General features: G+C 43.4%; 1 protein-coding gene across 1 annotated transcript; it reads left to right on the top strand.

Moving 5' to 3' along the window:
• PNRC1 (proline rich nuclear receptor coactivator 1) lies at positions 1–2,208 on the top strand. Its single transcript, XM_027454913.3, has 2 exons — positions 1–577; positions 1,074–2,208. Exons 1-2 carry the CDS (start codon positions 149–151, stop codon positions 1,512–1,514), a joined length of 870 nt encoding a protein of 289 aa, XP_027310714.1. The 5' UTR covers positions 1–148; the 3' UTR covers positions 1,515–2,208.
• Positions 2,209–12,251: the final 10,043 nt, after the last annotated feature.

The raw sequence follows: 12,251 nt of genomic DNA, 5'->3' as shown, positions 1-12,251 counted from the left end.
AGGGGCGCTGCTGGCCGCTCGCTCACTCCCCGCCATGTTCTCCTAGCAGCAGCCCCGACCGCGCCACCCTCCCCGCCCGCACCGCCCCGGCAGCCGCTCCCCGGCCCCTCTCCCGTCCGCAGCTCCGGGCCCCCGCCTCCCTCCCACCATGGTCACCACCACGGCGCCGCCGCCCTTCCTGGCTCGCATCTCGTCGGGCGCCGACGACCCCCGGCGGCTGCCCTCCGGCCTCCTGCAGCGCCTGCGGCGGGGGGACAGCAACTGCGAGAACCAGCCCGGCTGCTGCCTGGCCGCCGCTGCCGCCGCCGCCGCGGGGGGGAGCGGATCGCGGCCGGCGCTCAAGAGGGTGAGGCGGAGGAAGGGCAAGCTCCGGCCGGGCCCCGCGGGGCTGCTGCCCAGCCGCTACCAGCAGTACCAGCAGCACCGCGCCGGCCTGGGCAGGAGGACGCCGCTGGCCGCCTACGGCCCGGGGGAGCTGCGCGCTCCCCCAGCTCCCGGCGTGGCTGCCACCCCTCCGGAGGAGCCCCCCGCGGCCGCCCCTTCGAGAGCCGCGCCCGGCAGAGCGCTGAGGAAGGAGGTAGGGGAGGCGCTCGGGCACTTCTCGCTACTTTTATCCCCGTTTTTTACATTGTGAGGGGGGGGGCCGCTTGTTGGCAGCCGGAGCGCGGGGGGGGAGCTCCTCGCCCCCCTCCCTCCGCCCTGCGTGTGAGGGGCGGCGGCGGCGGAGTTTCCGTTACGTCCGTTGAGGTGGGGGGGGGAGCGAAACGGCCGCCGCTGATTGGTCGGCGCCGTCCAATGGGCGGCCGCCGCTGCGCCCAGCAACAGCCGGATTTAGCCTGCTGGCCGCGCGCCAACCGCCCCTGCGCGCGCAGGGCGGGGACGTGCGCGGGGCGCAGCGCCCCATGGCGGCCGGGGGGGGCTCTGAGGGGATAAGGGGGGGGGGCTGTGATGGTGGGCTGTGATGGCGGCCGGGTCTGGCCCTAGAGGACGGCAGGGGGCCGGAGGAGCCCTGAGGGAGGCTGCCCTCGAGGAGAGAGGGCTTGGCCGCTGATGCGAGGTCTTTGTCTGCGCAGGTCTTGAAGAATAAGATGGGAAAGTCTGAGAAGGCGGCGGCCCCCCACAGCCCGCCCGTTCACGGTTTCCACCTGTGTGAGCAACCGAAGATCAACAGGCAGAAGGGCAAGTGCGGCGTGCCGCTGGCCAAGATCGCCTCCGCCAAAAAGATGGAGAGCTTCTGGCAAGACTCGGTGTCGGCAGAAATAATCCCCAAGCCAGAGAAGAAGCCGCTGAAAAACACAGAGAACTTCAGAAACGCCAAGTCCAAGAAACCCGTCACCCTCACGGAAGCGAACCAAAAAGAGAATTACGCTGGGGCAAAATTCAGCGACCCGCCATCACCTAGTGTCCTTCCAAAGCCTCCCAGCCACTGGGTGGGTGGCACAGCTGAACTTTCTGACCAAAACAGGGAGTTGATGGCAGTCCATTTGAAAACTCTCCTAAAAGTTCAAGCGTAGTTTCCAAGATCTCTGAAGAGCTGCAAAAAAAAAAAAAGTCCATCCAGGAAACTTACACATGCCTTGTTGCAAAGAAAAAAAAAAAAATTACAAAAAAAAAAAAATTGCAAAAGACTGTCAAGTCTTGTAACCACATACAAAAATCCTTGTATTATATTTTTTATGGTTGTGTAAATAGTGTACATCATGTATTATGTGTATATTCTTGTTCATACTTTGAGAGGTACATTTTAGTTTTGTTATGAAAGGATGTATTTTGCACTGCCTGAATGGTAGATGTCTTGTATATAAAACATGGACAATTTTAAGTGTGTGCTTGACACATGAAGACTTGACTTGATTTGCACAAGGTAATGGAAAATCTGAAAGGAGAGTACAACTTTCTGATGTCAAGGTTCCAGATCAAATGTGAATGGTTTACTCATGCACTACTGACAATAGTTTTACATTCTGTGTCCCAGTTCAAGTACAAACATGGAATTTTCATACAAATGTGAATTTTTGCTCTGGAAACAATATCTGGAATTCCTGTTCATGTGTTTGTTACAAAATCAACTGGAATTTGCCTAGAATTCCAACCCACCAAATTGAGCACTGCTAACTTCTTTAAAAAGAAAAAAAAAAAGCAGAGCTTTCTGCCATAATTTTAATTGGTCACTAACAAATTAAATAAAACAATTTGGCCTCCCCTTAATCATGTCTCTGTTTTCCTTGTGTGTGTGTGTACAAGTGTTAGAGCTTAAATTACCTGATTGCCTTCTTTTAGTGAATAATTAAGGTATTTGATAGCTCGTGTAATGTTAGCCTTTGTGACATGTCTTTTGAGATTCCTTATTCTTTGGTTTCTTTAAAACTTAGATTTCAAGAAAGTCGTGGATTTAAACATCAAAATTCCTGCTGCTTTCATAGTAAGTGATCATTAAATGAATTGATACTGAAAAGTAACAGTAACTGAAAGTTAGGGTGCAAGTTAAGACTGATGTTTTACACCCATTTTGTCTCCTGCTGGTGGTTGTGCTGGAAACTGTGTTCCTCTGTCTGATCTAAAATTTTTAAGGAACTGAGCTATAGATAAATTTGACAGGCTTGTTGAGATAGTGAAGATTTGTGATTAACAGATACTTTATAAAGGAAAACTACATGTGATTAAATACTCCTCAAAATTTTCAGATCCACTGGGGAAAAAAAATGTGACCTCTGGGCATTAGTTTACTGGGTAGGATATGTATGAAGAAAACAGCTGGCAAGGTCCTAGGAGGAATGTTTCCTTGGCATGGATCGTCTTCTCTGAGCATGTTCAAGGGAGATTCAGTGGGCAGCGTTACCTGCATGTGTGATATGCTGCTACTTCTGGTCTGTGCGGTCGCCTTGTTGGGTTAGGGTGAACTGGTGGTGTTAGTTAGCCACCAATTATGAAATGAGATCGGTCAAAAAGTAGAGGAGAGTGTCTTTGTTATTATATAGACATTAATTATGTAGTTGCAAAAATGTTCATTGTAGTGCTATTAGGCTATTTAATTACATCATAGGCTCTAAACCAAGATTTCATACAAAATTTTAGGACTGGCCCAAATACTTTTGTTTACTAACTTGCAAAATACATCTGTGTTAGTTGTTCAATAATGGTACATGCTTGAGGAAAATCTATGGCTTCTTTAGCCCAGTTTGCTTCCCAGTCTGAAACCTCCATAATTTAGCAAGTCTTCTAAAAACAATTTATATATTTTATCATTAACATACATTTTTATCCTTTATATCTGTATTTATCAGTACTAAGGCAAAGAGGAATGCCGGTAGAATCTCACTGAAGATGGCTCTAGTAGATCGTAAGTCCTGGTTTTACTACATTTGGGACGTGCTGTTTTGATCTGCGTTTGTGCTGCTGTCTTTTCCTTTTGTCTGAGTGCCAACAAGCACAAAGGAAAACGCCTTTTAAGAATTCCCCATAGCGTAATTTTTAACTAGTGCCTACTTCTGTCAGCTGAACTTGTGATCTTCTTGAATCTTGGTAACTGGCTTGTCAACACGTCGTTTCCATAAGCCCTGTAGGTTGGCATTAATTAAAAGACAGCAAGTTTTTTTTTTTTCTTTTTTCCTCCCCCGCCTATTACCTCTGTTTGTATCAGCCTCTTTTCCTCCCTGCCCTTTGGAGCTGACCTCAGGTCATGTAGTCTGAAAGGCAGCTCTGATCCTGCGTAAAACTTGCCAGTGTAACGCACTCCTCTTTGTTGCTGCCTTGCTTTGCTGACATCCCCTGGGGATTACAGATTTGGTTGCACAACTGTCAGCAGTTCTCAGCTCCTCGGACAGTTCTTCAAAGCTGTTGGATGAGACGTCTGAAGTCTTGAAAACTTAAACTTTTCATAATTCGGTGCATCATAAAGATTATCAGGGTAGGATAACAACAGATCTTTTACTCTGTTTCTTACTCAGCATGCAGTTAAGCACATTCATTTTCTTCCACCTCATTTCCTTATTGTCCTCTAAAAGGCTTGTACTCTTAGAATCTTGATTACACAAGGCTTTTTTTTTTTTCCCCCCACAATAATATATGCCTGACTAACAACTATTTACGAGGAACTCTTGTGATCTTTTAGAGGTTTTAATGTTACAAATAGGCTGATCCTTATCCTAAAGGGTCTAGGAGGTAAGCAAGTAAGAGAGAAACATAGTAAAATGTTAACATTTCTTGTGAAAAATCAATGCCTTGCTGGATGGGAACCTGTGTCAAATAGTTTTGGCAAGCAGAAATATTTAGTTGCTGATTCAGTAGAAAATATAAAGGGAACATCTATCAATTAAGGAGAAATATGTTGCCTAATTAAAGGAGTTTTCTGTTCTGAGGTTGAGCAACAGCAACGCAGAGGCTGAACTTTTTGTTCCGCATTTAGGGTGTAGAAGAATGTTATCAGAGCTAGGACAGGAAGGTCAAGAATTCAGCTGCATTTGGAGAAAAAAGAAAAAGACACCACCTCGGGAATTAATGTGCACAATGCACACATCCCAGCAGAGGTGCTGCTTCTGAAGTCAGCATTCTTCTCTATCTATTGTTCCCCTGGGCTGATAAAACCTCGCTTATTCAACTCCCAGAACAGAGGCCTTCAGCCTTGGCTGAGCCCACCTGGGCTGGAAGAGCTGTGCGGGTGCTTTTGTTTGAAGTTCACCCAGTGACACTCCCACAACCTACCCATCCTCAGGCTCGTGCGCAGCAGATGCAGTCGTTTTTGTAGAGTGGTTCACAAATGTTTGACTTCAGCTTGAGAATTACATTGTTTATATATGCACACAGGTCACCCAATGGTGAGTGAATTGCTGCAACATCTGCAGTTCATTACCAGAAAGACTATTTTGGGGTCAAGGGCTTTTCTTGTATTTATAGGACTTGCCTGCGTATTTATACAGTTGTAGTTCAGTGTATGTATGTACACTGCGTGTGTATTTCAAGTAGTAGCAAGCAGATCGCTGCCATTTTGTCATTCTTAAGATCTTGAAACATCAAGTTTTGAGATGCCCTTTTTATGAAAGGTGTTCACTTCTTTAAAAAGTGCTGCGCTTTCACCAGGTGGGTCTATGGACCTCAATTTACACATCAAAATATAATTTATTTCTTTTTTTTTTGTTCCCTGAAAGAAGACCTAGAGCTACATTCAATAAAGGACATACAGGATATAGGATATTTAATATATGTACTATAGTATATATATATAGTGTTATATAGTATTAGAGTATGTATATAGCATATATAGAATATTGTATATAGAATCAGGCCTTTCTCTTCCTTCAAGAACACTTGAAACTTGTGTTCTTTATTGCTTCATCAGAAAGAAAAAGGTGTGCCCTTACCTAAAATAGCAGGTAGCTTGATATACATAGTTTACATATTAAATCTTCACTATAAATATATATATAAGTTGCATTCCTTGCATCAGGTTATTCAGAAATTGCATGTTGTCATATTTAGAATATTGATTGATTGTTTTAGGAATTAATGGTGTAGTAAATCGACAGACCCTGTCCAAACTTTAGAGATTCTTGGTATGTAAGCAATAAATAAAGTGCTGATACATTTTTTTGCCCTGTACTAGAAGTGATAAGGAGAAAAAAAAAAAAAAAAAAAAGTAGAAAAACTGAAAAACAGGGTCATCTGAGAGATATGAAAGAAGCTGCATAGATGTTGCCATTTAATTTTGTGGTTAGGAAAGGTACTGGGAAGCTGCATAGATGTTGCTATTGAATTTTGTGGTTAAGAAAGGTACTGGAAGAGAAAATTATTTCCCAAAGTACCTGATGTTGCTGCAGACATAGGGCTGTGTATGGTATGTTAAAATGCATTGAATGTAATGTTCTGCTTTGAAATGTTTGGGATGTGTTGTCACTGGTAGGGCTGGTGAGATAAACTGGACTGCGTTTAGGCTTTGTGTTGTGGGGAGTAATATTGCACGATGGTTTTAGTAATTTGCACATGAAAGATGACTGCTTGTTTTGTCTCCACCCCTAATTTTAACCCGTTGATACAGCACATAATCTATACACACCACTGTCATTTCCAGCTCATTCTCTCTGTTCTTTCCCCGCAGCCAGCAGTGGGAAGACCGATGCCAAGTCTGAGGTTTCTGCTTCTGGCTGCTGCTCTCCACTGCTGCCTACTCGTGCTGCAGACCACAGCTGCCTTTGGTTGGTACCTGTGCCCTGAGCCCGGTTGTGTTCCCCCTCTGCCCACTTTCCCTCACTTTGCCACAGCTTTTCACACATGTAATTTATTTTGCCTGAAAAAAATCCATCTGAGAGCACGCCACGTTTACCTGCTGTGTTCAGGTTACATTTCATCTAAGGAAGAATACATTTTTTTCTTAAAGGAAAATCAGATTTTTACCAAATGCAGCAATCCTCCTGAGATATCTCCAGTCAATGATCAATGTGGTATGACTTGACCAGGCAAGCATGTAGCAGTCTCAGTAACATAACCTGCCCCACCTGATATCCTGGAGGGCTAGAAACAACTCTGGTGAGCTGGTCCATGCAGATACCATGGAATTCATCTGCCAAACGTAACTAAAAAAGCCAAAACCACACACACACACACCACACAAAACTACAGATTTTAAGGATTGTTTCCCCAGAGATCAGGAAGTCCAAGATGCCTGGCCTGGCCTGACCTGGCTCGTAAGCCACTGGGCGGACATTTCAGGAAGATAAATGCAGCCTGCAGCTCTGAGATGCATGAACTGAGGCATTTTATCTATTTTTTTCAGGCCAGGTCTGCTGTTTGAGAGCCTGCCACAAGCGCAGCCTGTATCCAAAATCCTTCTTCTCAGCCTCCCACGTGTAGGATGGTGTCTTTCTATGTGTTCAGTGTTAGTTCTGTGGTTGGCTCTGTGTTTCTGACCTGTTCGTGTCTTAGGTGATAAGAGGTAAGAGTTTACACCCCTCCTTTTACAGGGTCTTGTGGTTTGTATTTCTTTTTTAACTCGTGGCAGGGTACCAGGCTAGTTTTACACTTGCAAGCCCTACTTTGCCCCATGCACTATGGTGCCTTCCCCAAAGCACCAAGTCATGTGTTTTATGAAAAAAAAGAAAAAAAAAAAAGTATTATACAGGCCACATATGCACAATACCTTTCACTGTCTTCAGCATCTACAAATCCCAAAGCCTGAGGTGTCAGTTCACACCTGCAGGGTGATGCTCTGTACCATTATCATTTTCCCCCTGGCGTGTGCTACCTGTTTCTTCAGCCTTCCTCTGTAGTCCCCATCCATAGCCCTCATTTATGCCAAGTTACAGCCCTTCTTCCCTCACTGCAGGAAACTGTTCTCTTGTAATGCATTCTGCTGCTCTTCTACCACGTATCTATCTATATACTTCTGATTCATCTCAAAACTATTTCCAATATCCTTTGAACTGCCGTGCTGAAATGGCATTTTCTCCACATAAATGACAATAAATATCCCAACGGCTTTAACATGGAGCCTGCAGATTTTTTTTCCCCATTTTGGCCAAAGATAGAATTTCAGATTGATAATAGCAGAGATCAAATTCAACAGCTACCATATGACTTCTTGCCACATATCAGTGAACTTCCAGGAGGAAAAAATGGCAACACTTCACTGGCTGCACGTCTAAGTGCGACCAACTAGCGATGCCTGTGCAGAATTAAGCTCTTTCTTTCACGACTTCTTATTTTCTCTATTTTTCAAAGGTGCAATGACTACCATGAGGTTTGGGATAAATGTTGAAGCTTCGGAGGGACATAGCTGGATACACAAGAATGAACACAGTCTTCAAAATTTCCACCTTCCCCCAGTTCTGGTGACCCCCTCAGTCTGGATGAATTAGTCACCATCCTCTGTAACCTCGTGAATCATGCCAAATTTGTTGCCAATGCAAGCATATTTTCAAGTGTTCAGAGAAGGCAGCCTTCCACCAGAAAGGGGTTTTCCCACCACGCAGCAGAGGCAGCGCTCCTTGCCTTTACAGCATGTGCATGTAGCTCCAAGTATGCACACATATAGGTTCAAGCCAAGGTCCGAGCAGGCCTGGAGCAGGCGTGGGCTCCCTCTGGTGGCTTCATGGGACACCTCTCGGGTGGCCCCAGGGGACACCAAGGGACAGAAGCCCATGGGCCTCCCCGCAGCCTTCCCCAGGCCCCGCTTGTGTGGGGCAGCTGGGGGAGCCATGACCAGCCAGGGCCTAGCTGCGGGTTGATTCTCAGTTATGTAAACAGATGCAATCAATTTTGATCTGTTTAAATTCTGTCAGGTTTAATAAATGTCTTTGTTTTTCACTAGATCACACGCAGGTGTGAGGACCCTTAAAAATTTGCTATCCACCCTTAGCTCTGCTGCTTCACCAAGCAGCTGGCCCTGGCACCTGTGGGCACTCTGCTCTCTGGGGACAGCGACAGGACCTGAGGGGACGGCATGGAGCTGGGACAGGGGAGGGTCAGGCTGGGGGCTAGGGAAAGGTTCTGCACCCAGAGGGTGGTCGGGCACCGGGACAGGCTCCCCAGGGCAGTGGGCACAGCACTGACCCTGTCAGAGTCCATGAAGCATTTAGAGAATGACACATGGCCTGGTTTTTGGGTGGTCCTGTGCAGAGCCAGGGGTTGGACTCGATGCTCCTCATGGGTCCCTTCCAACTTGGGGTATTCTCTGATTGTAGGGAGGGGCTTTGTGATGTCCCAGTGAGCCAGAACAAGCTGTGGGATGTCCTTGGGCAGTGCTGGAGAAAGGCTCTGTGGGTGGAAAACACAGCCAGCAGCTGACTCTCCATCTGCAGCTCGGCTTAGTACATCTATTCTCAGCAGACAGCAATTTATTAGGTCAAAATATTGTTGTAAGGGCCGGTTAAAAAAAAAAAAAATCCTCCAGAGACTGTATAGTTTCAGATGGGCAGAGGGGACTGAGTTTTGCTGCCAGTAATTGTAACAGCAAGTCCTTCCACAAGCAGTGCCACGCTGGGTGATGTCCTCCCACAGCAGCAGCCTACAGCACATTAATGTGTGTTATTATCGTGTACAGATACACTGACAAATAATTAGAATAATTAGAAGGACAATGAGGACTGTTAGAACACACACACCCACACACACAACGTTGCAAAGGTTGCAAGAGAGAAAGTATAGGTCTTATGGTGTATAATCATAAAGTTAATGTTTTTTTGTTTTTTCTTGAGCTAATGTTTGACCAAAAAAGCAGCTGGAGGATTAAGGCAAAATGGATTAGGCAGGAAGCCTCCATTTTTAAAGGAAAACATCCGGCGCACTTTTGGCAGATGGTGTTTTTGTAAAACACAAACTTATGACTTATTAATTACTCTGTCCCTGGTGTTTTGAAAATGTAGTAGAACAGATTTCCTACTGTGAACTTATGAACTTAGAAAGAAATTGCAGTATCTAGTCATAAAACTGTGAGTTCTCTCTATCCTGTGTTTTACGTCTGTATTTTCATCATAGGACACCCAGGGTGGAGTATGCCATCCATCAAGACACCTATATCTAACCTCAGCCTCAACAGTCAGCAAACAGAAAGGGGCACTTTGGTTTATGGCGACAATTTTTACGGGTTTGGAGGAAATTATAAATAAGTCAGTTTCTCAGAATTTCACACCATGTTACTGAGGGTGCTACCTGTCATTACCAGCAGTAACATAGTCACAGGAAAGAGGAGATAGTTATCAGCTCATTTACCTCCAAAGAAATCTCTAAGCTCTTACAGAGTGTTATAAAATATGTTTGTTTGTTTGTTTGTTTGTTTTGTCTCCTTCAAGTTCTTCTTTATGTTGGTAATCAATTTGTTAACTCTGGTATTCGCTAAATAAATAAATAAATAAATATACATAAACTGCAATACTTTTTAATTTCAGGCCTGCTGGATTTTAGCTTTGGTGATAATTCACAGCAGTAGGTTCCATGGACTATATGGCCATTAAGTGACAAAATTATTTTTAAAAAGATTAGCTGCTACATCAATGTACAGACAATCTGTATGTCATTAAAAAATAAAAAAAAATTAAAAAGTAAAAAATAAAAAAATACTTACTTGGTAAAAATATATAGAAAAGTCCTTTCAAAGTCTCCTTTTTGTTATCAAAAGCATCCTACTTTTTCAACTTAAGGTATTTTTAACATACTAGGTAATTCTATTTGAAGTTAAATTGATCCAGTTGTATTCCTAGACTGGGCCCAGACTAGATAACCCATGGCATCTTGATAAACAAATTTCAGTTAAAACTCATACATTATCACACCTAAAAATCCTCCTTTACATATAACAAAACAACAACAACAAAAACTTATCCAATCATTTGTTTTACCTCTAGAATAGTCTGATGTTTCTTATTTTTCCCCCACATGATAACCCAATTGGTCAAAAACATGGTGAGGTTAGCTATAAAGCCTGCAACTGGGAAAAAAAAAAAAAAGGCAAACAAGCAAACAAAAAACCTTTCCCTTTATATAGATTTTTGTCTTCTAATGCAACATACTTTCAAATACCACTATAATATGATGAAGACATCATTCGCATCTTTTAAAGGTAGTCCCAGTCAAAATGTCTTATTTATTGTAATTAACTTTGACTTAGCATTTCTATATGAGATGGAGATGCCAGACAGTGTCTCATTTACCCATGCTTCACCTTTCACTATGCTTAACACAGAGTTTTTAACAATACCCTATGAAACTAGATTGACTGTTCATCTATCCTGAACGGGTTAATTCAAGTTCAGAGCATGGATCGTATTTCAGGCTTACTCGGCACGGCCTTTAGTTGAGTTAGTTATTTTTGGAATAGGCCAAGTTTTTGACAAGTTTTGCAAGAATTTAATGTTTATCCTCATCTCTGTTCTGGATGCGCTTGTGACATCGCTTCAAGGTCATAGGTGCTTAAATGTCACCTAGATACAGAAACACAGAACCTGGAGTCTTCCTTGTACCCTGCTGCTTCACATGAGCAGTCCTACTGATTTAACAGAGTTTTCTAAGCATCACTGTGTCAGACTAAATTTTCTCCTTCCAGTGGAAAGGTTTAAGTGTAAGCCCAAATTCAGAGTTCTGAGATGAGGACACCACCTTCAGATGAAATACCAAGCATCAGTGAGATTCCTCATCGTATTCATTTCAAGACATCTGGGCTATCATAAGGGTATGAAGCTTCAAACAACTTTGTAATCTATTTGTCCCGTACCAGTGAGAGATTTAGCCATTTCAGCCAAATGAAATGAGGTGTCAGTCCTCTTCAAATGCCAGCCAACAGCCAGTTTCATGACACAAACTCTGAGAGCTGGAGCACAAGAAAGAATGTGCATATTGTGATGTTTCCTCACGTTGTGTTTTAGTTGAATGTCAGTGTTCCTCTGGGGAGATCAGGATGGAGGTCATAGTATTGAAGAATGCTTTGATGAGATCTTGATTTTGTTCCTGCATATAGGGAACTTGACTCCCTTTGTTGGGAACTCGCCTCTGATTCTTCCACATTCTTTGACCTTTCCCTTAATGGCTTGGATGTGACCTGGTAGATGTTGATCTACAGCATATTTGAAATGACCTGGAATGGAACTGAGACTGGCTGCAAGAGTGTCACCTGGACTCTGGTGTGCAAAATGGACCCAGTATTATAACAGCACTTCTTCCATAAAAAAACAGTATTTCTCTTGCAGAAATTACATCTTAGGCATGCATCCTTGAGCTATCTTGTCAATTCTGTGTACAGTGTTCATATTTCTTGCTTTCAGTTTTGAAATCTATTCAAGATTTTTAAAGCAGCTCGGTCTCATATCTATGTACCACACAATACCATTTTTTCATATTTAACAGTAGTTTCTTTGCCTTCAGATTTATGCAGTCTGACAGCTCTTGATTTGTGCTGCAAAATTAGTCACGAGGGATAAAAAATACTTCAGTTAGTAGGGTGATATCATCAGCAGAATAAATATAAAAAACATTAAAGAGACTGTATTACCCCTACAGTCTCTTCAGAATAATTTAGGCACTGGCATATTTTTGTGTTTAATTTTTTTTCAAAGTAATTTTCTAGTTTTTTTGTTTGTTTGTTTTACATTTTGCACACAAATTGCTTATTCCTGCATGAGCACGGAATCTGCAGAAGATAAAAGAAAAGGAGATATCTAACAAATGAAAATGTCAGGCTGTCTTAGCCGTGAAGCTAAACAAAGCTTCATTAACAAATTAATCCCTTATAATGCTGAATGAGATAAAGCGCCTCTCACCCTGGGACCTCT

Source organism: Anas platyrhynchos, chromosome 3, assembly GCF_047663525.1.
Source record: "Anas platyrhynchos isolate ZD024472 breed Pekin duck chromosome 3, IASCAAS_PekinDuck_T2T, whole genome shotgun sequence".
Classification (NCBI taxonomy): Eukaryota; Metazoa; Chordata; class Aves; order Anseriformes; family Anatidae; genus Anas; species Anas platyrhynchos.
Note: the sequence above shows the minus strand (reverse complement) of the source record. Positions and strands in the feature narration are given on the sequence as shown.

What these genes read in the sequence shown, in the direction of transcription:
- PNRC1 (XM_027454913.3), top strand. Translation starts at nt 149, where the DNA reads ATGGTCACCACCACGGCGCCGCCGCCCTTCCTGGCTCGCATCTCGTCG. An exon ending in GCAGAGCGCTGAGGAAGGAG is followed by an intron (nt 578 to 1,073) that starts GTAGGGGAGGCG and finishes TTGTCTGCGCAG; the next exon opens with GTCTTGAAGAATAAGATGGG.